Raw genomic sequence first — 25,186 nt, 5'->3', positions numbered from 1 at the left:
CAGAAATTCATCAGGTTTGGCTTACAAATTCTTTATTATTATTTTCCTAAAACACTGTAGATTATGTATGCGATATAAAATTAATCTGTGTGAGTTTAACATGCTGTAGACCTCTGAGAAGTAAATTTTAGTTGTCTCTCTGAAATAAAAACACGGAAGAATGGAGAGGGGAAAAAAGTAGATCTAGACCATAGTCAAAGTTACTTTTTTGTTTGTTTGTTTCAAAACCTGTTAGTTCTAGAATTTTAGTTTTCTAATAGAGAATTGCAAGCTAATTTTGGACATCTAAGTTTGATTTCTACTTAAACTCTGTATCGTTAGTAGAGGCTTGGGAGGCCCTTTAGAGGCCTAAACTGATCTCAGTGACAAGACATGTTCAAGGTTTAGGGGTTTTTGTGAGTGCAAATTGTCTACAACATTTGCATCAATAAAAATGCTTCGTATATGGAAGGTGACATAAGTATTCAGATTTACTTCCAGATGTGTTTCTGCACATGTCAAAGGGAGTGTGAAATCCCTATATATTTGGAAATGTACCCTTCTGAGTTTTGCGTTTGAGACTTGAAGCTAAAATCTTGTGTTATAAGCCACTTTCTTTGTAGCAGTTAACAGGTGCAGTGAACACTTACATGCGTTGTTTTGACCTACCTTGTAGGACTTGAACTGAGAGAGCTCTTGAATGCTTAAATACTGCTTAACATACTCCTCTTGATCCTTCCACTTACAAGAGGGATTGAAAGTCTTTGCTCATCTTCTGCTATTGTACTTCTTGTGCTCCCTGGTCAGAACAGCTAGAACTGAAGCTCCATCTAAATGGTTCAAAATAAGACTCAAGTGGAGTTGAATGAAATGCAGTATGTGCATTACAAAAAACAAGTAGTTGATTCACACTTTAATGATCTTGTTCTTCTTTGTACCCTAAGCCCATGTTACCTGTAAAAGTACCTTGGAATTTTTGTAGCTTCTCTTGTCCATTGCACTGGTGGGTTTCTGTTTGTCTGCCTGAGGCAAGTGGGTTTGAAAGTCTGGAACAGACTAAACATTTTCTGCTCTAAGAGCTTTACAGTCATACTTCTGAACTCTGAAAAGTTCATACATTTTACAATCTGCAACTCATCATATTGTTTATTTAACCTAGCTGTATGTTTCATTATTTAGAAGTCTCATATTAGTCTCAAGTGTTCAAGTAGGGATTTGTGCATAAGTCCACAGCTATCAGATACTGATATGTAAAGTCTTATTGCAAGATAGAGTTGTGCACGTTCTTCTTTTAATATCTGTGAATCGAGGCACTGAACTATTTCTTCACTACAGGTAAAGTATTCTAACCAGTGCTGGCCATCTATACATTTGGTAGTTATTGTAGCTTTAGTTAGTATCACAGCTATTACAATTAATGCGTAAACACAAAAGAAATTCAGAGTAGTTGGAGTGTCCGTACTTCAATAAGAGTGAACTTAAAACAGTTGGTTAAATTTGGATTAAATTTGTGGCATTTCATATTTTTTTTTCTTAAACTCGTTAGAAGCTGTATTTGCAAGTAGTGGGCTATGGGATGAAAAGTTAATCTTGTTTTAACTGGCTACCTCTGGTACTCCTTTTAACATACAGAAGATATTTGGATATAGAAGGTATTTGTGCTGATTTGTTCACTTCAACTGAAATAAGACTGTGAGCTGCAGCTGTTAACGTGTTGCTCTGTCAGTCCAGTATTGTCTGACCAGGTTCTTTTAGATATTCTGCGCATGGAGGGTGTAACGATCAAATTTACTTATTTGAAGACGGTGTTACACAGGATTTCTGATTTAGCAGAGTTATACAAAATAAACTGAAAACTCGATACAAATGTAAGTCACACTTAGCAAAATACAGCAATGGCAATACACATTTTAGTCACAATACCAACATGATTCCCATTACTAGTCTCTATAATATGCTCACCGTCACAACGCTGAGCATCCCCGCTTGCTGGGAAGGAATACGTGGGTTGAAGCCATCTCCAGCCCGTTGCTGTCTTCCAAATTATTTTGTTAGTTGTCTATTTTTTATACTCTGCCTGGGCTGAGCCACGTATTCACTCCTGTGCTGGTTTGGCTAACAGGAAGAAACATTTACCCCACCAGTTGATCCACTCAACCGTTGATAGCTGTTTATTTAAAAGAAAGACCAGCCTTTGTGTTCAGATAAGGTCAGCTTCTTTGCATTATTCCCTGATCTTCATGGGCACATCCCCCTTCCTATCTCTACCATCTCTCTCCAATGTTCCATTGCAGGGGTTTGTTCCTCAAATGTTCCGCAGTGGGTCACATTTCATCCCGTCGGGTTTAATCTGTCACAAGCTCTGTGATGTGTAACTGCTGGTTGCACATTGGAAGCACCTTGTATTGATCATTCTGTAAATGCAGAACCATAGGCTAAGTCCTGAACCAAAGAATTATTTAAATATAAGATAAAGGATGGGGGAAAAGGCTGATTTGTTCATGATGGAATTTGTCTTGGTTCTTCTGACAAGTGTAAGAAAAGCAGCAAGGTCTGTCAGTATGCAATACATATTTGGACACTTCCTGTTTTTACTCTCTCCTAGGATAAAGTAATGAGCCATTATTTCTTGAACAAGCTGGTTTGGTTAAATGGTTGCTTAAAGAGTAATTTCCATATATGGTGGCATCATGTGAAAAAATGTAAGAAGAAAAGAGTTGTTTCTGTGGAAATAGAAGTATTCCCTGTGATAAAAAATAACTTTTATCTTATTTAAAGGAAGGTTTTGCAAATACTCTGTGATAAAGGACATAAATTTAGCAAAGTATAAAATTGTCTATATCACTAACCCCATTTGTCTTTTAGCCAAATCAAAACCAAATCCAACACATAACACCACACCAGCTACTGTGAAGAAAAGTAATTCTGTCCCAGCCAAAGCCAGTACATGAGTGCAGAAAAAATACTTAAATCTATTTACTAGATTTAAGGATCAAGAATTTCTTTGGTTAAGAAAAACTCTGCCTTAAAGTTCCTAATGTATTAATGGCAACAATATACCTCCTGGACAAGGAATGGGGAAGGGGGGAATGCATTAGTTTTGTCTGTTTGCAAGGCATTTTGAAATGTCTTCTGTTGTTCTGTCCTTGGCCTCTTGTTTTCCAATACCAATCATTAATATCCAATATAGTTTTACTTAGAAGAGATAAATGCCAGATAACAGTATTTGTTACTTGCATTACAGCCCTTTTTCATTTCATAACCTAAACTTACTAATGGAAAATTCTAACTTACTGACTTTTTTACTTTTTGAGCTTTCTTTGATTAACAGTCACCAAATACTTGATATGAGCAAAAATGTACAGATGGTTAAAGAAATTCCCAATACACCAGTACTGTAGAAGTGGTTCTTGCTGTGCATCTGGCTGTCGTGGTTTGGCCTCAGACGGCAACAAAGAACCACGTGCCGCTCGCTCCGGCCTTCCCGATACAGGAAGAATCAGAAGAAAAGGCAAGACTCTTGGGTTGAGACAAAGGCAGTTTAACAGAACAGCAAAGGGAACAGGCAAACAACAACAATAACACGGATAGAGGAATATACAAACACGATTACGGAACCGCCGGTCCCGGACCCGCGACGCCCCAGCCCGCTCCAAGCGGCGACTTCCTGCCCCCTCCCCCGGCAGCTCAGGGTGGGCGTGGCTCACATGGCATGGAATGCCAGGAAAAATTAACCCTATCCCCACCGGAACCAGAACACTGGCAATAAAATATGATTGTGATGTAGTTAGTGATTTCTTCTGAAGAAAACAGTACAGGTCAGGGGCTGACCTGCTGGAGAGAAGCTCAGTGGAAAGAGGCCCAGGAGTCCTGGTGGACAACAAGATGATCATGAGCCAGCAATGTGCCCTTGTGGTCAAAAAGGCCAATGCATCCTGGGCTGCATCAAGAAGAGTGTGGCCAGCAGGTCGAGGGACGTCATCCTCCCCCTCTACTCTGCCTTGGTGAGGCCGCATCTGGAGTACCGTGTCCAGTTCTGGGCTCCCCGGTTCAAGAAGGACAGGGAACTGCTGGAGAGGATGCAGCAGAGAGCTACCAAGATGATTAGGGGACTGGAACCCCTCTCTTATGAAGAAAGGCTGAGGGATTTGGGTCTCTTCAGTCTGGAAAAAAGACGACTGAGGGGAGATCTTATCAATGCTTATAAATGCTTAAAGGGTGGGTGTCAGGAGGATGGGGCCAGGCTCTTTTCAGTGGTGCCCGGCAACAGCACAAGAGGTAACGGGCACAAACTTGAGCATAGGAAGTTCCATCTCAACATGAGGAGGAACTTCTTTCCTTTGAGGGTGGCAGAGTACTGGAACAGGCTGCCCACCTGCATGCGTTCCTGTGCAACCTGCGCTAGGTGACCCTGCTCTGGCAGGGGGGTTGGACTAGATGATCTCCAGAGGTCCCTTCCAACCCCTATCATGCTGTGATCCTGTGAAAAATTATCCCTTTGACCATGCATATTTCTTGGAAACCTTGTTTTTGACTCCAGTGATTCAAGAGAGTGTATGTGCTTCAGTTTTCTGTCTCAGAGTCCCAGTTCACGAAGTTATTTCACATAAACGAAGCTTACTGATATGAAGAAGAAAAGAAAAAAAAAAAAACAAACCCTGTAACTTCTTGAGTAGTTTGGATCTGTCTTTGGGTCTCCATTAGACATTTTTGCTTCGCAGAGTTTCCTGCAGAGTTTTTCCTGTAGAGTTTCCTCTGAGAGGTTTTGAGTTGCACAAACTTTAATCTTATAAACCTGAACCAGCATACAATAAGTGCAGAGAATACAGATCTATTTCAATGTCACAGTAGAGCGGAATACACAGTATCCCACAGTAGGGAGGGATTTTGAGAATACTCACTGAAGAATAGACTTTATACTAACCATAGCTTTCTGACACCATGAAGTCTGAGTTTCAAGTAGAAAAAAAGGAAAAAAAAAAGTTACTACAATTTCAAATTGCAACTTTTAAATACCTACATTTTCATTACTGTTCTCCAAGTGTGGAAATTGGGCAGCAGAGTGTTACACGTTTTGAGATATTGTATGTTATGATAGTTTTGCCTATTTCTTTCTATGTAATACTATGGCAGTAGTTATTCTTGACATTATAATAGTTTAAAATACAAAATGAAAAAAGATACAGTAGAGATAATATTGACTTCTGGGGTGCTAGGACAAGCTTGATGTCAATATTTTTCATTAATGCATTATTTGAACTTGTATGTGAAGTATATAGGTGTATGTACCTTGTGAGATTTGTTTATAATAAGAAAACTAGCATGACATTTTCTACAAGACATTCCCAGTTACAGTTTTTGTCAATTTCTTTTGATAGTTGTATGGTTTATTTTTAGGTAGTCCTGTGAGGAGCAGGGAGTTGGACTTGATGATCCTTATGTATCCCTTCCAACTTGAGATATTCTGTGATTCTGTGATTTTCCTTTGGTTCCCCTCATCAAAAATCTGGGCTTTATACCAGAGGTTAGCTGTAAATGATAGTTATTCTCCAAAATAATTAAATAAAGGAACTAATATTTGTATATAATTATACTAATACTATATACTAAAATGTGACTTTTCAGTTCTTGATTATTAGCAATTTTTTTTATTAATCAAGTGAGCAATATTGCATGACTCTCAGGCTTCTATTTTAATGGGAAATAGTAATTACACATTTCAGTGTAATAAGTTACACTCAGTTCTTAATGTTGGTACTGCAGTACCACTTTAAATCTGTTGAATAAAAGTTTAAAACTTTCTCCAAAGATCTTCTGTAAAAGTATGCTATTTCTAATACTAACGCAATTGCTTCAGAAACTGATTCAGAGTTCACCTATTAGTTATTGTTATAATGCTAATAACTTAGATGTTATGATGTTAGCAACTTAGAAGGTTTTCTTGTTCAGCCAGGTGAAAGATTGTCACTGTAGACTCTGTAAGTATATCTAAAAAGTGAATTTAATAAAACTAACTCTCGTTTTATTGTGTTGGTCATCCATGTGTTGGTCTAATGCAGTAATTAAATGGAATTGCTGTGTTGGTGCATTGGGCTGTCTCTTGTTTCCTATTTATTTAGTTATACCTAATGGCTATACGAGGTTCTCTTAAGTTTGGGTTTTATTTTTTTATTTTATTTTATTTTTTATTGTGTCTCTTCTGAGATACGATTTTTGGTATGCGATGTAGATAATTAGCTGTTGTAGTATTTCTAAGGTCTATAAAATACAATATTTTTTTGTCCTGGATGTTATATAGAAGTAGTGCGCAGTTAAGCATACTGTTAAGTACTTCTTAGGTTTCAAATAAATCTCTGTAGTAAAATTCTGTCACTCTGAATAGTTTTCTTTACAGGTGATTTCCTATGGTATTTAAAATATTTTAATAAGACTGCTTCAGGGGAAACTGCATTTACATTGAAAATTCTGAGGACACTTACATGGATACATTCTCTTTGTTCTTAGGCTTTTGAAATCACACGTCCTTAGTCTGTTTTTCTTTAGAATATTTTCCATTAGAATATTTTATAAAATTAATGCTAATGGTTTCTGTTATGTGATTTCATTATTAATTCAATTTGGAAAGGAGAAGTGCTCAGATCTACATTTAGAACTTTTTGACTAATCTGAGAAATGGATGCAGTGTTTTCATGTACTACTCTGTCTTCTATTTGCATTTTAGCTTGGAAATTTCTCTAATTAAGAAAAGTGAGGGACCCCGGTGGCCAGAGCTAATAATTGGTGACACAAGAGGGGAATTCATTATGGACTCTTCCCAATGCTCTGAAATAGCTGAAAGCCTGATGCATCTTACCTCTGAAGTAATGGTAAGGAGTTGAAGATAAAACATTTAAAATTCTTATACATTCACATATTGTCTTTTCGTGACATCCTGACTCGCATTTCATTGACATAGCTCATCAGTTCATTTTCTGTTCCATATCCTAACTCTACATTTATTTTTAACTGAAATGTTAACAAACTAATGGCACTAGGGTTGTGAATATACTTTGAACAGTATCATCACCGTCATGGGGGACTGAATTTAGCTTACGTGATAGCATCTGTGCACCAAAACAGAAGTCTGATTTAACATTGAAAATAAATTTTTCTTCCCACCGCTTACCATGTGGCAGTCTGTTCTAAAGCAGTTGATTTAAGTCATTTTGAAGGATGTCTGGTTTTTGTTTATCAATAGGTTAGCAACACTGTTATATGGTCTTCCTGGGGATACTGTACTTGGCTTTTATTGACCGTGAGTGTAAATGGCATTTTTAAAAAGAAAATTTAGGAAAGCATAAGCATGACTCATGAACTGTCTGGCATTATTGTTATACAGGGAGCCTACTTAAAACAAAATGTAATTTTTAACTGCTGTTTGCATGATACTTCCCTTTTCAGTTTAATTAGAAAGTGGTGTCTCATCTAAAACTCATGAAGTGTGACTCCCTATGGGTCTTGATATATTAGTTTTGGATTATTACTTTTTTTTTATATAAGGCTGAAAAGTTTTAAAAAAATTCTGTTTAGTGCTTAAATTGATTTTCTTCCTCTCTTCCCCTCCCCTTCTATTTGTGGGCAAGATATTGTAGTACATCTTTTGACCACAGTTTTATTGGGAACTTCAAATTTCTTTTATTTTGTAACTCATACTGAGATTAAAATGATGATTTTTTTTTTCTTTTTTGTCACAGCTTTTCAGCTTATGTGCAATAGTGATAATGTAAAGGAAAAATCATTCCCTAGGTAACTGTTCATTTAAATAGATGTTAAGTATTTTGTTATACTCTAACTTTAGCTACATATGTATAATAAAGGCATGGATTCTTTTTGGTCATCTCAATTGCTTATGGTAATGATGCTTACCTGGAAGGTTTTTCTAAAAGCCACCCAATGAAACAGTAAACAAGAGGCCATCAAGAATGCTTGATAGATGGAGGAGAGGTGAACCCCAAAGTCTACCCTCTAGAGACAGATACCCTGTTTTCAGTCTTTAAGTCTTCATTTAAGGACATCTTTGTTATCTCTTAAAAGAAATTGTGCTGATCTCCTTCACTTTGTGGACTGAACCAAACTGAAAGTTCTTAATAATCAGCTGAAATGGATGAAGAAATGCACACAGGAGCTCAAGAACTCCCTGTCGGATGAATTGAGTCTTAGCGCCCTGTCTAATCTTACCGTACACGTTCTGTTTGGCCTCAACTTTCAGATTATATTAGTTGTCAAGATGGTGTCTTTTTTAGTGCAAGAAGCAACATTAATTCGTATTTAGTGCAAGAAGCAACATTAATTCATACTTAATGAGGAAGTGCATATATTGCCTTCTGTTTAATAAAGGTCCCTTTCTGTTATGGTGGTTAGTTCTTTAAATGTATCACAAAGGTAACTTAGCTAGGTTGTTTTGAAAATTATCCAAGGAAGAGGTCAGTAGCAGAAGTAAGCTGTTTCTGTATGTGGTAGTGTTATTTCTTGCTCTTGAATTACTAGTAAAAGTATTGTTTTTTCCTTTCTTTGACTTGTGGGACATCAAAAAATACAGATGCTTTTTTCTTGCTTTGGCCGCGTTGAAAAATATGCGTAACATTATTAATTTAAAATAATTATTAGCAAAGCTAAAAGGAGGCATGTATTTAAAGCTACTTACAAAATTAATTAATCCATTTTTAATAGCATTTCTGATGGCAATCTGAGAGAATCTTACACTGACGTAGATTTAGTAAACCTGCATAGGTTTTCAGGGTTGTATACTTTTGCTACTTACAGAAGGGAATTTATTGTTTACACTTCAGTGGCTTATGTACTTTTCCTTAAACTGAAATGGGTTTTGTTGTACCTACCACTCATGCTATCCTCCACAACAGAAATGATTCTGTTCTCTTTGAGTAAGTGCATAATAGCTTGATACTTGATAGTAAGTAAGGAGGTGCAAATGCTTCTTCCTCTTCATTGAACTTTTTTCGTTATGAAATGGGATTTATATATGTACATATTCAGTAGCTCAGATTTTCAGTGTAGTTCACTGTCTTTTTATTTCAGAATCCAAACCCTGAAAAGGAAAACCCACCTTGTAATGCACAAGAATTAGAAGAATGTGATGCTTTTCTTGAAGACAGCGCAAGCTTGTGCAGATTTGATGGTGATACCTTGAAAGTCACTCATGTAGTAAGTGCTGCAAATTATTACAGAAATATTTTTAAACATTTTTTTATGATATCCTAGTTGAATTCTGTTATCAGAACCAAAATCTGCTCCAACTCTTGAAACCACATAAATTTCTTCCATAATGTAAAATCAGAGTAGCACAATATGTGTTCTTCGATGTCATTTTAGCATAAAAAGAAGGTTCCTTTTATTCTGATTTAAAAAATATATACACTTTCGCAACTTAGCCATTTGAAAAAACATTATGTCAGAATAATGATGATAAGAAAGAGGTCTTTTTCAGTGGCATAAAATTCTTCTAGATTCCTTCGCTTGTGTTTTTCTTGGTAGCTTTTCGTATAGCCTGGTAGAAAGTTGACTGTGTTTCCTAAGGAGCTGGAGCGTAGTTCACTTGATGATACTTGTTTGTCAATCACACTGGAAATAACAGGTTGTAAGCAAAATGCTTCAATAGGAGGCTCGATCTGGGTTGTAAGCAGCGTTGACTAACAGCAAGTTAGGACTTGATCTGGTCCATTAGCCAAAGCAGGGAACAAAATAGTCGCCTGAAAGTGTCACAGATTAAGTTGTCATCTTGGGGTGTTTTGGGGTTTGGTTTTTTTTCAAGATTTCTCTACTAAGCTTGTAATAAACATTGGTGTTGCACTTCATCACTACCTTGTGTCATGCAAGTACATGGAGGATAACTTGTTTCATACAGAAAATGTCATAGTTACAGAATAAGATTTTGAATCAGTTTGTAATTTCCTGTTTCCTCAGAAAAGCTCTAGAATAAGTCATAAGTCTACATCTTACAGACCTTGGTCTATTGGGGTTTTTTTGAAAAAAAAAAAAAACCAAAAAACCTACATTTTTTTTTCCTCTGGCAGTACAGCTGCATACGTATATGTCTGTGTGTTTGTATATGTGTATGTGTATATATATATGCTTGTACATGTATATATACGTGCATGTGTGCTGCCAAAGAAGAAAAAAAAAAGATTATTTTTAAAGAGACTAGCATGCTCCACCGAGGAAGTTGTCTGTTTTGTGGATACAGTATGATAGGTAACATTTGTCAGACAATAAGGTCTGTAATGAGTAGGAGGACGTTTTATAGCAAAGTCAGTTCAAATGGATTTTAGCTGTTCAGCGATGCATGGTAAGAGATCAAGAGACAGCAGGCGTAAGTAGAAAAAAGAGGTTCCAACTGGAGGGAAGAAAAAACTTTTACACCATGATTGTAGCATGGATCAGGTTGCTTAGTAAGGCTGTACAGCCTCTGGCCTTGAGGTTTTGAGACCGGATTGGATAAAGTTCTGAATAACTTAGCCTAAACTACTGCTTCTTGCCCTGAAGGATAAGCAGTTTTTGCCCCAGAGACATTTCACACACCAGGAGGAATATGATATTACAGGATCAGGAAAGGCAGATATGATGCATACTGCTTTCTAGCAGGCAGCAAGACTTTGTGGAGCAAGTTTAAACTTCACAGTAAAGAGCTCTTAAAAATAGGTAGCATAAAAGTAATCCAAAGCCAGATGTATTTAAAGCATTAAGGTCAAAGGACAATTACTGTAGGTAGGAAAATTTCATGCATGTATAACCTGCTCTAGCTGACACTGCTTTGAGTAGGGAGGATGTTTAACACCTTTGTCGGTGACATGGTCAGTGGGGTTGAGTGCACCCTCAGCAAGTTGCCAACGACACCAAGTTGTGTGGCGCATTTGACATGCTGGAGGGAAGGGATGCCATCCAGAGTAACCTTGACAGGCTTGAGAGGTGATCCTGTGTGAACCTCATGAAGTTCAGCAAGGCCAAGTGCAAGGTCCTGCACCTGGGTCACAGCAATCCCAGGCACAAATACAGGTTGGGTGGAGAATGGCTTGAGAGCAGCCCTGAGGAGAAGGACTTGGGTGTGCTGGTAGACGAGAAGCTCAACATGAGCAGGCAATGCACACTCGCAGCCCAGAAAGCCAACCACATCCTGGGCTGCATCAAAAGAAGCATGGCCAGCAGGTCGAGGGAGGCGATTCTGCCCCTCTACTCTGCTCTCATGACACTCCACCTGGAGTACTGCATCCAGCTCTGGAGTCCCCAACATAAGAAGGACGTGGACCTGTTAGAATGGGCCCAGAGGAGGGTCACAAAGATGATAAGAGAGCTGGTTTCTCTTCAGATCGTATAAATCTTTAGTCTGTTCAGAACTGTTTGTGATATGAAACTTAACAATAGCTAAATAACATGACACTTGTATTTATTGTATATGTAATAACGCTATTGTTAGGGCACATGTAGATTCAAATTGCACGTTGGGTATTCTGGAGTTTCTTTTACTTAACTACAGATATTTATTTTTATTGAAACCAAAATCTTGATGTTTGTAAAACTTTCACATTTCTGACATGGTACTTCTCAAAGAATGTATTTTTTAAATGTTGATGTGTGCTTTACTAGATAAGGGATTTACAAAATAGTAAGTGCTTGACCCTTAAAAATACGTATAGCTGCTGTTGAAAGACATCTACAAATTACTCAGTGCTGTGTGCCGTAAGGCTTACTTCTTGTCATGTGTAAATAATCTAATTTATATACTGATGTACCTTTGGCTGAAAATGGTGATTGCTGGTGACTTCAAAGTTACTTTTGTGCTAATGTTGGGGTTTTACTGTGGTGTTGTAAACACCTGTGCAGCTTTTTGATTCTCTGTGAAACTACTTCCTCAGTTGGTTACTCAGAGTCCAGCCCTCTCCCTTAGCTAAAGGACTGATACATAATGAAATGAGCTATGGATGGGAAGAGTGCTCTGTCTGTTATCCAGCTGAAAGATGCTTAATTTCTGTCAGTTTGAGATACAGCAATAACAAAGAGGAGCCACCTATACCTAGTGCCTCAGCTTGTAGAGCTGTCTTGGGTGTCCATGCCCAGGTGTTGGTAGCGGCAGGGGGCTGCAGGGGCGCCTCTGCAAGAAGAGGCAGGGGCTGCCCTGTACCAGACACTGCTGGTTCCAAACAGCTCCAGTGGACCCACTGTAGGACACAGCTGAGCCCATCGGGGTGCTGGTGTTCCCTCAGGGAAAAATCTGTAAGAAAGGGTAAAAAATGCAGCAACAGTGAGAGCAGTGAGAAAAGCGTGAGAAACAGCCCTGCAAACACCAAGGTCGGAGAAGAAGGAGGAGGTGATCCAGGTGCCAGAGCAGAGATTCCCCTGCAGCCTGTGAAGACCATGGTAAGGCAGGTTATTCCCCTGCAGCCCATGGAGGACCACGGTGGAGCAGATGTCCATGCTGCATGCTGTGGAGGACCCCACACCACAGCAGATGGATGTGCCTTGAAGGAAGCTGCAGCTGCAGGGGTTGGACTAGGTGATCCCCAAAGGTCCCTTCCAACCCATACAATTCTGTGATTTTTTGTTGCTTAGAAAATTAGTAATCCTCATTTCATGATTGCAGATGCCTCTAATGGAGACTGAGGATTACATCACTTCTTTTGTAGTTTTAATATAACTGAAGAATTTGTATGCCCGTTGAATGGCATAGTAATAGAAGGCTGTTTTGAAGTTGAGGCATTAGACTTGAACTTAATCAGCTGAAATAATTATATTAGTTCTGCCGTAGACTGTATAATCTTGAGTAAACAAATTTCTGGGTCTCAATAATGGTTATTTCTCTCCACTGGATCTCATGTTAAGATTAAATTAAGGTCTTCAAGACAAGAGACCCCATCCTGTGACATTTGTACAGCAATAGTATAACAGGCTTGCAGTTCATAGTTATTGACACAATACACGTAATACAACGTGTTAACAACTATTTGAGAATGATTAGTCAACAAATGTCAGCCTCTGAAATGCTCACAGAGGAGTAATATGTCATACCATGTATTAGGGTGTAATCCTGTGTGTTGCCATTGCAGACAGCTTCTGGATATAAAAAATAGGTCAAATGTATTTGTTCATCTGGTAACATAAACAATGTAGATCAACTCTGAGTACAAACAGGAATTCTGGAGTGTTCTTTCTTGATAGACCTTAACGGAACAGATTGTTCTTTCCTCTTTGAGCATTTGTTAGTCATAATGCTACATTAAAAGCATTTCTGTTAACATCCTTTAGAAGGCTTCACGTAGCAAACTCAAATACATGTTTTTTTAGTGTTTTCTTACTGTTGTTTATTCAGGTAGCAGGATATGCCTGTCTTGTCTTTCTTATGTAATTGATCATTCCTGGTGAACAGAAGTGGTTATTGAATGTTTTTTGGTGATGTAGACATATCTGATGAAGAGTCTGCTAATCTGAAATTTAGTAATTATAGTGAGTAAATGAAAAATTGTTGACATTTCATAATTTTAGTATTCTAACTAATCCTTGTTCCAGTGCTTACCAACTTTTACTGCAGAGGGACAGTATTTCCTTTCCTGTTGGCACTGCAGAAGACCAGATGTGATTACCTAAAGAGAATCTTTTCCTAATATCTGAAGTTATAGGTTAGGATTCTCTGTCCTAGAAAATTATTTCTACACAAAACACATATTCCCATTTGCTTGTTTAGTGGACATAATGTTTCCCTAAATATTATCCCAACAAACTTAATTGCATCTGCTTGAAATGTGTTAGCTACCTGTAGAGTATTGAACTGTTGATCAGTGGGATGCAGCATGATGTATTCAAACATTTTGTCAACTAACAAATGTTAAGCTGTTGATCATTTGACTTCGTCAGTATGTGTGACAGAATTTGCTATTTATGTTTTAAATCAGTATTTTGTATTTGTTTTGTTTTCAGATTAATCTTGGAAGCAACCAGTACCTTTTCTCAGTTGTTGTGGATCCCAGGGAAATGCCGTGCTTTTGCTTGAGGCATGATGTTGACGCTCTTCTCTGGCAGCCCCACTCTGACCAACCAGAGAACATGTGGGAACACATCGCAACTTTTAATGCTTTAGGTAGGAAATTAACTTTTGTGTTGGACTCCTCTATCTGAGCCTTTTCTACCTGAATACTTTTAGTATGGCTTCTATTGATATTTCGCTTAATTATATTTCAGTTGAAAGGTACAATTTTAGAAATATTAGAATGCAAGAAATAAAATGTTTATGCCTTCGTCGGAAAATAAACCTTTTCAGACCATATACAGGATGCAAACACAGTACTGCACGGTAAAAAGGAGAGTGCCTTGGATAAGTGAACTAGAGTTAAAGGCTTAAAAGCACAATCAGCATCTTAACACTCACACAGAAATCATCAGGGAAGCAGCTGCAGGTCACTGATGACGTCTAGATGTATATACGCTTACGGTAAGATATTTTAAATAAGTGACCTTTAGAATTTTCCTATCTCATTGTCACACAAGTGGTTCTTCTGTTATAAGAGCTAGAGCTCCTATACATAAGAGCTAGGAGCATCAAATGATGCTGGTACGTAGTAGGTTCAAAAGAAGCTAAAAGAAATACTTCGCATATGTGCATTTAAGCTACGGAACTCTGTGCCTTAAAACTTTGTGGACATGGAAAGTTTTCATGAATTTGAAAAAAAATAAAATAAATCATTGCCACACAAAAAATCAAATCAAGAGCCTAACTGCACCAGCTCTGGCTCAGGAACCCCCAGACTCTTCTGAAATGATAGGCTGACAGAAAAGTAGAAAATGTGATTGTGAAGAATCGTTAGTTATTGCTGCATTCATGTACTTTGGACTAAGAAATTGGTTTTAGTCACTGTTGGAAGCAGAATCCTAAAGCTCAGAATCAGAAAGTACTTTGAAAAATATGGATACAAGCGTAAGAATTGCTGTATCAGATCAAATGGGCTGATCCACGTAGCCTGGTATTGTACCTATCAAGTAAGAAACAGATGAATCAATTTTCATTAAAATTAATCTGTTCCAGAATTTACTTCTGCTGTGACAACTATACTCTTCATGTTCTGTAGGTGTTCCCTAGACCCACTCCTTCAATAATGCCAGGAGTGTGACAGTTTATTCCCTCCCTCCATCTCCCAAATACAGTTGTCTGACCACACCACTCTGGGTCCAAAATGAGAGGGAAGATGTTAGCTGTTTTATAGAGCTCACATAGGTTACCATAACACATAATTGTTTTTGTTCTGAGTTTTTGCAATTTATTTAGTTTTTTAATATGAATGATTTTTTTAATAGCCTGTTATTTTAATTTAAGATCAAATTAAGCTGTAAGCGTCTTAACAAAGTCCTCTAACAAAAGATATTAATTTCACAATTTGTTCTTTGTTTAGTCATCTCAAATTTCATTATGCTGGGGAAAAAAGCAGATGACAAGGATTAAGATGTTTTTTTAAATTACTATTGGTTTCAAGTTTCTATGCTGACTTTGTAGTACTGTTTTAAGAATGTGTTTCTATTGTTTTGAAAATAACAGGAAGGAAATTATGATATCTGAGCTTTTTGTACCTATGGTGATAAAAAACAACATTGTTACTCTACTTTATTGTACTATCATTTCACCATATTATATTGAAGTTTACACTTCTTTACTGATCTAGTTCACCTTTTATGTGCCAGAGATGATGTAAGTTATTGGCTTTTTTATCTACAACCAAATTTAGAAGTACTTTGCAAGAGCTAGTGGTAAAAATCATTATTTTCTAGATCAAAAGGCTAGTTTTCCAAAACCTACAGTATTCATTACATTGACCAAAGCAACGGTAGTAGCCCTATTTTCTTCTTCCTCTGCTTCAATTTTTGGAATTAGTTTTTAAGAAGCTATACAAAGATTATGATTGAACAACTAATGTTTTTTAAGTTCAGGTCTTGAACTGAAACTTAGGAAAGAACCAAAGGGAAACTGAAGGGACCAAATTTTTTGTTCCATATATCTGTCCTAACAACTTTCAGTTGAACAAAAGGCAGTTGGTCTTGAATAGACCTTTGGCTGCTAACTTCTAATGATGTGCTGCTGGTTGAGGGAGCAGTGTGTGATCTTGCCCATTCTTACCACAGTTTACTGAAGAAGCCTCTATTTTTCACTGACTATTCGTTAGTCTGGGTATGTTTTGCTATATAAATCCCCTGCTCCTTACAGTGTTGTACCTATAAGCCAGAAAGGTAGAGGACAGTAACATTTTTAATTGTGGTTTTGTTTGTTTTGTTTTGTTTTGTTTTGTTTTTTAAATATATAGCCTACGATTTTTCTTTCTGGGAAAACCTATTTAAGTACAAGTCCCCTGGCTCAAAGGCATCTTTTACGTGCAAGCCTATGCATAAATCTTGCTTTTATTGTTAGTGTCAGTGTTTAAATATATTAAATTAATGGATTTACACTTGGAAAGTTTTTCTGGCTATCCTAATATTTCCCAGAAGAACAATCATGTCAGTTGATAGCCTATCTATATATTTATTAATTGTTTTGTGGTGAAAATTGTCAAGCTGGCTTTGAACGGAGACCATGTTTTGAGGACAGTAGCAAGCATTTGTAAATTTAGAAGTCTTGAGGCTAACCAAAACACCCTCAAGGCATGAAGATGCACTGTTAACGTGGGATGCTACTGTTTTGAGTTAGCCCTGGTGGGCACCTAAGCACTACACAACTGCTTCCTCTTCCCATTCCCATTCTCCCAGTGGGACGGGGGAGAGAATAGGAAGAGCAAAAGCAAGAAAGCCCATGGGTTGAGATTAAGGTAATTTAATAAAAGGAGCAAGGAGGAAGAAAAAAGGAATGAAAAAACACAAAGAAACAAGTGATGCAAAGACAGTCATTCACCACCTCCCGCAGGTAGACCAACCAGTCTCTGAGCAATGGCTACCTTCCCCAGCCGCCCGCTCCGCTCTTTTTATTTCTCAGCATGACATTATATGGCATGGACCATCTCTTTAGTCAGTTTGGGTCAGCTGTCCCGGTTGTGTCCTCTCCCAACTTTTTGTGCACCCCCAGTCTGCTGCGGGGGGTGGGAGGAGTGTGTGTGTGAAGCTGGAAAAAGAGAAAGCCAAGACAGTGTGCAAGGACTGCTCAGCCACAGCCAGAACACTTGTGTGGTATCAACACTGTTTTAGTCACAAATTCAAAACACAGAACTTTATGGTCTGCTGTGAAGAAAATTAACTCCATCCCAGCCAGACCTTTGGACTTTGACCTCTACCCTATGATAATAAGCTATACCTACATGTGCATCAAAAACACCAGTTAGGAAGATGCACAGAAGAATTGTATATTGATATTAAGTTGATTAATGCACACCTCCAAAAACTATTGGCTTATTTAATAAAAACATGTATCTCCTTTGTTCTTTTTTTGTTACTAATTGCATATTATTTTTTAAGCTAAGCTTCATTTTGTCTAAGCCAGTTGAAGTGCTGTTGAAACCAATATATAACTTCTGCCTTCTGCATGTTTTCGGGTTATGCAGGTTATGTCCAAGCGTCAAAGCAAGACAAGAAGTTCATGGCTTGTGCTCCAGATTACTCCTACGCTGCTCTTTGTGAGTGCTTGCGACGAGTTTTCATCTATCGTCAGCCGACTCCTCTGTCCACAGTTCTCTACAACAGGAAGGAAGGAAGACAAGTGGGACAGGTTGCTAAGCAGCTGGTAGCAACCCTGGAAGCCAATGATCCTATCTTAGGCTTTCAAGCTACAAGTGAGAGATTATTTGTTCTCACAACAAAAACCTTGTTTTTAATAAAGGTGAACCCTGGAAATTAATTATCGAGTATATTCTGCTGTAGCTTGTGTTAACAATTTGTTAAAGAACTGGCTAGGTAAATGATCTGAGAAGTTCAGTACAATTTGCTGAAACTTAAAAAGGAGATATTTTAAAGGGGAATTAAAATTTTTCATTAGAATTTGTAAGAAAATATTTCAACTTTGCTGTCACTGAAGTAGGCTTTTTCAGAGCTATAGGAAAATGTCTTTAACAGCTTTCTGAAAGCAATTGTCAGAGGCTGGTATTGCATAGGTGAATAGATTTATGCATATTTTTTTCCAAATGACTGTGTTTGCCATACTTCCGAGTTTTGAGAATTCGCTTCTGTTTTTAAATGCTACTTTACCTATGAAAGTAGTCAGATAAAGAACATAAAGCCTTGAGTTACAAGCAAAGTAGTGTGTATCATAAGGAAAAAAATAATCCCAAATTCAAATACTGTTAACCCAAAAAATGATATAATATTTCAATATTCAGTAGTTTGAGTGAAATGTGAATGGAAGGAATGAAGCGTTATGTTTCTTATACAGGTAATTAATTCAAGTGGGATAATTTCATTGTGTATGCAGATTTTAGAGGATTGATTTGGGACTTATTCATGCCTGCAGTGAAATCTGTTCACATTTTAGGAGACGCTAGGATAGCTTTTAGTAGCTTTTTCTTGAAGCAAAGTAAGGGTACAGCTGGTGATTACATATTGAATGGTATTAGTCAAGATCTGGTTATACTCTCAGTTGTGTCATTTTCACTTGACATTTGTGCTTCATCTCAAGTGACTAATTTACAATTAGAAAATGGCAAACAGAAAAGCACCTGTATTGTAAGCTGAGATGGGGGGCTCAGAAGTGCTGCTTCTGCCTCAGATACCGCTGTAAATACTGTGTCACTGGTTAACCATTCTGTCCATTCAAGTCCAAATGCGGTATACGCAATGTAACTGTACGCAGGCCCCAAGGATGCTTCTGTTTAACAAACTGGCATGGTTAATTTTGTTGAAAAGTATCTGAAGATTTTTGTTTCTTATTATAAGTTGACATTGTCAATACAGTTAAACCACAAGAGGGTCAGTTGTGACAGCTCCACTCTGGGTTGGGTTTTTTTTCATAGTTTTCTCAGAACTCCATAGCAAAGAATGCCTAATCAATGTATTGCGTACTGGCAGGAAAGCTGCTGTGATTTGTGGTACCGAAGTACTGAGAGAGACACAAATTACCAAGACAGGCACAAATACAAGTGGCCTAATAGTTTGCATCTCTTCCAGTATTATTTCAGACCTCTGTAAGGATGTATTGAGAGAAAAATAAGTGTTCCTTTCTTATGGACTAAGAGTTTCTCAGTTGTGATTGTTTTAACCCCACTGTAAATTCTCCAGACTTCTATTGGTGAAATGATTAAATAATATATGAGAATTTAAGAGGGAGACAAGCAGTTGCGACTTGCAGAAAACCCTTCAAGTTCAGTAGCCTTTCAAGGAACCTGATTTTCCTCATCCTTACAGCAGTATTATATTGTATATCCACTATTGAAAAGTTTTTCCTCATACCTGGGTAAGTTAAAACAGACTTGATTTGCAAACCTTCCTTTCTTATTCTATTTTTTTAAAAACTGTTTTCAAAATGTTTTTAAGAAAGGCTGAGTGAATTTATTACTGTTTCATGACTGGTTTGTATCTAAATGGTCATTGCTGGGCAATAATGTCAAACAAGGTGGTAGAATTCGTGGAGAGGTCCTTTAGAAAAGATTTTATGTAGTTGATTACTTTGCAGCATAAAGTGCGTGCTTTGAAACTTATATGAGTATTACTTAGTAACCTGAGATATAACCACTGGGAACACAGAGTTCAGAACACGGGATGTTTGGGGAATGGAGGAATGGAGAAGGAGTGAAGGATTCATGGGCAACATGCTTTTGGCACCTCAGGTCAGTTGCAGGATGCTTCGGTACGGATGAGAATTTCGGCTGTTCTTTGTCAAATTCTCCTTGCTGTGGGTTAGATATCTGGGAATGTACTTCTGCTGTCTCCTACAACAGAGGAAAAAAAGTCATGTAAAACGGTTACCTTTTCAGAGCCTGTGTTATGATATGTAACGCCTAAAACTCACATTTCTGCCCAAATGTCTGTTTCAAGAGTTCTTGTGTTTGCTCCTGGGAACAACTCAACACGGGGAAGAGGTTCATCCCTTTTTCTGTGTTACTCTATTTGCAGTCATGGTGTTCTCAGAAAGGATATGTCAAATGATAGTCTCTCTCTTATTTTGCTTTCTATGAGAGTTAAGGACATTGTATTATTTAAAAAATTTGTTGCCTTGAGGAACGTTACATGCTGTTGCACAGCAAGCTCCTATAATTAAATGGCTGCAAGCCACAGGGAGGCACTTACTGTTAGCATTTCCATTTCTGTGTTCACTTAATTTTAAGGCTTTTTTTGTTTAGCGTATTAATGTAGCCTTATACAAGGTATAGAATGTGGATATTTAAGAGAGGTGGTTTTCTGAGAACCATACTTCAGTTTTTCTAGGATTTTAATTCTCGAAATCTTAGATTTTAAGACACAGTACTTCCTGAGAGGTCTCAATCGCAACCTGTTTACAGAATTCCTGAGAAAATACTTGGCTATTACAAGCTGCCGTTATTTATTTCTAATATTTTTTCAATGTTTTCCTTGGCTGCATATTTGGAATGTATCATGTATTATTCTACAAGTTTAAATAAATGGAAAAAATGTTAAATTTATAAATAAAGGGGTTTTAAAATTATTTTAAAGGATTTATGTTCATTTCAAACCTGCATCCTTCCTATGGTACTGAAACAAAATAGAAAAATAGAAACAAGAAATTCCTTAAAATAAAACTTATTGTGTTAAGGAGCTTTCTGTTAGGGAGCAGTGCTGGTGGGTGTCTGCACTGCAAGGTTACGTCTGTTGCCAAGTCATGCGCTATTGCAGTTCCTGTTCATTTCTGTGAAAACCCCTGTAGAGGTTTTTTTTCATGTCCCATGTCTGCCAACATTCAAATGTGCAGAGGGGGTTGATACGTATTCAGGTGTGTTCTTGTCTAAAAGTGCACACTGGGCCCATGTGAACCTCATAAGGTTCAACAAGGCCAAGTGCAGGGTCCTGTATCTGACGTGGGGCAACCCCTGGTATCAATACAGGCTGGGGGATGAAGGGATTGAGAGCAGCCCTGAGGAGAAGGACTTGGGAGTACAGGTGGATGAAAAGCTGGACATGAGCCAATAATGTGTGCTCACAGCCCAGAAGACCAACCATATCCTGGGCTGCATCAAAAGAAGTGTGGCCAGCAGGTGGAGGGGTGATTCTGCCCCTCTGCTCTGCCCTCCTGAGACCCCACCTGGAGTAGTGCGTCCAGCTGTGGGGCCCTCAGCACAGGAAAGACGTGGATACAGAGGAGTGGCCACGAAGATGATGAGAGGGCTGGAGCACCTCTCCTGTGAAGACAGGTGGAGAGAGTTGGGGTTGTTTCAGCCTGGAGAAGAGAAGGCTCTTGGGACACCTTCTAGCAGCCTTCCAGTACTTAAAGGGGGCCTACAGGAAAGATGAGGACAGACTTTTTATCAGGGCCTGTTGCGATAGGACAAGGGGTAATGGTTTTAAACTGAAAGAGAGTAGACTTTGACTACATAAAAGGTATAGATATAGATAACAGGTTCGCCAGAGAAGTGGTAGATGCACCATCCCTGGAAACGTTCCAGGTCAGGTTGGATGAGGCTCTGAGCAACCTGATATAGCTGACAATGTCCCTGGTTGAATGGATGGTTGAACTAAATGACCTTTAAGTCCCTTCCAATCCAAACTACTCTATGATCCTATGACATTGCATCCTGTCATCCTGTGTCTTTGTTGTGTACAAGGCCCATATGATCTAGACAAACCCTTCTAGGTGGAGAAATCTGCGCATCCTTCCTCTGCCCCTACCTCAGCCCAGGGCTGCTTCTCTGCAGGAGAGTGAAGGAGAGAGAAAGGATTTGGTCTGTACGTGTGTCCTGTGTCAAAGAGTGGTTCTTCATTAGGGGAGCAGACCCTGTCAGAGTAACAGATAATATCGAAGCTTATATTTTATTTCAGTGTGAGGTACTTTGTTTTAATAATGCATGTTATTACCGCTATAACTTTGGAATTTCCTTGCCTTCTGTCAATTTGTATTTTCTATTCTCATTATGCAGATTAGATGAATATGAAGCCTGCAGTCAATCACACTTTAGCATGTAATAACGATTTTTATTGCTGTCTGATTCTGCCACATAAAATACTTTAGGTAGGTTTGGGTTTTTTGAGTTAAACTGTTAATACTCCAAACTTACATGTCACCACTTGCTAATGAATCAAATTGTTATAATCACAGTGGCAATTGCCAACTTCTGATTCTTATTTCAAGATTTTCCTTGTTCTGTGGGAGAGTAAGATGTGCGTGGTCACCTCCCTGATAATGGAGTCAGTGGTCCGAGATTTTTCATGTTATTCCATCTTCTTGCTGGGTAAGGCAGACACAAAACTGAGTTGAAGTCACAAAAGGACTGTGGTCTTGTATACACAAATAGGATTCAGGTACTAACGACTGCACCTTGACTGCTAGGATTGATTTTACAAACTGCTGCAGCAGTTTGGGTTAGAGTTACGTGCAGCCATTCCTACATGTCATTCGTAACTGCTTTCTGAAAATCTGGGGAGATTTGTTTCCCCTCCTCCCCAGGCAAGACATCTGCGTTTGTGCTATGGATAAAGATCAGCAAGGTCAAAAGATAACTTGGGTGCAGGCTTTGAGGTAGAAAAACTATCAACCAAGTCTTTTGGTCAAGACTACTGCAATAACTTCAAGGTTTAGTACTATTTTGCTTGGAGGCTATCTGCTGAGGTTTTTTTGTTTTCTTTAGAAAAGATTTAAGCTACTTCTGATTTTTTTTTCCTTTTAAAAAAGATGCTTACCATGATGTAATAGCTGGGTATCGATTAAAATCTGGTGATAGATAGAATTAACAAGTTCAGATGTAGGCCTGGAACATACTTGTCATAATCTTTACTGATCTAATGCTGTAGGCATCGCATCCTATATAAAACATTCCAGTGTGGTTTTGCAATCTAGTTAAATTGCACAAGGAATTGTCAAGGACAATGCGAGAAACTCAAGTTTAAAAAATGAATCATTTTAGAGTGTCACTTTCATTACGCTATAATGAAAATACATTATCCACTAGCTTTTGTTAATGCATTACTTGCATTCTGAATGTGCAACAGCTGTGTTTTTATACGTTTTTATTTTGCGCTACATCTATATTTGCACACACGCGTATGTATTCGTACTGCCTTAAAGCGTTGGGGAACATGGGGTGGGTTCAGGAGGGGAGAATCTCTTGATGTTGCCAACAGCAGAGGATACTGACAGTGGGTTCCTCATTAACCTGAAGCTTTTCCAAAAACGCATTGGCTGTTCATGAGTTTGCCTGTTGGGAAGCCAGCAGTCTGACCTTAACTAGAAATATTTTGCTGTATGCTAAAACATGGATTTACACTTGGGAATAATTTCTTGAATGGGAAGAAATCTTGATTATTAATTGAGAGTCTCCTTGGACTGTGTATTAGATTTTTGGTTCGCCTTTTCTGCTGATTTTTGCGACAAGTTTTCCTGTGCATGTTGTCCCACATCAAAGTGCAAACACCTGTAAGTCTGGCATAAATGTGTTGTAATGTCATGATAACTGCTTTGTGTGAAAACATCAGTTATGAATCCTGGGGAGATTTTCCTCTGCTGAGGATTAAATATATGGTGCCTCAGTATTGCATTATACCCAAACTTAAAGAGCTCGGAGGCCAAGTATTGAGCAGATGCCTCATTGGAAGAAATGATGCAGGAGTAATAAGCATTTATTTTTATCAAAACAAGTGAGGTTTAGTGGGAAAAGAAACAAGATCCACTGAATACTAATTCAGTCACTTTATCACTGAAATTGCTCCTGATTGGCTTTTAATGATTTTTCTCTTTGAAGCTCTTCATTCTGCCTGTTCCATGTGTCCCCTCTAATAAATATAGAGTACCTCATCCTAATTTAAGGTTAAACAATTTATTGGAATTTCCTGAATAACTGAATTAGACTTGCACATGGAGTATCTAAAATATGAGCGTGAGGCACAAGATGGATACATCTAATCTTCAAGAGACCAGGAAGACTGGCTCTTGATTTGATGAAGAGCTGATGACCATCTAAACAGAAATAAAAACTGGTGCTGTCAAGACTTTTTCTTGAGTTGCAATGTTAGATTCTAAAAAGAGTAAAAAGCATAGGAACCTCCACAGAATAAGCTTGCTTAGGCGAGATAAAATATACACAGGTTACCTTTTAAAATCTCCTAGAAATAGATGCAATACTCCATTCAAAGCAGTTGGATCGATTACAAAGAGAACACGCGTGTGATCACGACTTCCTCTCTTCCCATTTCATACACATTTGGCAAAGGTAAGTCACCAGCGGGATGGGCTGGATGCTGGTGTGGTCAGCGTTAATACTTTTGTGCTGTTTCCTGCTTGATGTAGCTCCAGGTGTTTGCTACTGTCTGAAAAATTCACAAGCATAATGGCTAACAAGATATTTAAATAAAAAAGTATTGTCTGCTCTTTGCAGTACAGTTCTGAACCTCTTTGGATCCAATGTGACGTGATAAAATCTGCCTTTTCATATGAAAGTAAAAAAACCCTAAAATCCGGGCTGCTTTATTGTTTTACTGTTTTTTCTGGGAAGTACATCAATAACCTTTTTCTCTCTGTTCTTAGAAATCTTTGTCCTGTGCTTTAAAAAACGGGTGCAATATCCTCAAAGTTTGAACCTGGTGTGTCTTAGTGCCGTGGGGACATCAGTGTACCTGTCACCGACTCAGTCTGTGTTTCAGAGAAAAATTAGCCTGCAAGTTGCTTGAACTGCTCGCTATTCCATTGGGAAGTGCAAAAAAAGTCAAGCCAGCTTATTTTTAATAGGTTCACAGAATCACAGAATGGTAGGGGTTGGAAGGGACCTCTGGAGATCATCTAGTCCAACCCCCCTGCCAGAGCAGGGTCACCCAGAGCAGGTGGCACAGGAACACGTCCAGGCGGGTTTTGAATGTCTCCAGAGTTGGAGACTCCACCACCTCTCTGGGCAGCCTGTGCCAGTGCTCTGCCACCCTCAAAGTAAAGAAGTTCCTCCTCATGTTTAGGTGGAACTTCCTATGCTCAAGTTTGTGCCCGTTACCTCTTGTCCTGTCCCCGGGCACCACTGAAAAGAGCCTGGCCCCATCCTCCTGACACCCACCCTTTAAGCATTTATAAGCATTGATGAGATCCCCCCTCACGTCTGTTTACATAGCTACAGTC

At 38.3% G+C, this 25,186-nt stretch overlaps 1 protein-coding gene across 3 annotated transcripts in view; it reads left to right on the top strand.

Moving 5' to 3' along the window:
• The window catches only part of NUDCD1 (NudC domain containing 1), a 54,732-nt gene extending 34,148 nt beyond the window's left edge, over positions 1–20,584 (top strand). For all 3 annotated transcript variants that reach the window (XM_074577686.1, XM_074577689.1, XM_074577687.1), the window contains exons 7-10: positions 6,701–6,845; positions 9,055–9,180; positions 13,942–14,101; positions 17,535–20,584. In XM_074577686.1, the coding sequence (XP_074433787.1) occupies positions 6,701–6,845; positions 9,055–9,180; positions 13,942–14,101; positions 17,535–17,827 (724 nt within the window). In that variant the 3' untranslated portion in view covers positions 17,828–20,584. The remainder of the gene's footprint in view (positions 1–6,700; positions 6,846–9,054; positions 9,181–13,941; positions 14,102–17,534) is intronic.
• Positions 20,585–25,186: the final 4,602 nt, after the last annotated feature.

The sequence above is a fragment of the Larus michahellis genome, chromosome 2, assembly GCF_964199755.1.
Source record: "Larus michahellis chromosome 2, bLarMic1.1, whole genome shotgun sequence".
Classification (NCBI taxonomy): Eukaryota; Metazoa; Chordata; class Aves; order Charadriiformes; family Laridae; genus Larus; species Larus michahellis.
The sequence above is the reverse complement of the archived record's forward strand: the minus strand, read 5'-3'. Positions and strand labels throughout refer to the sequence as shown.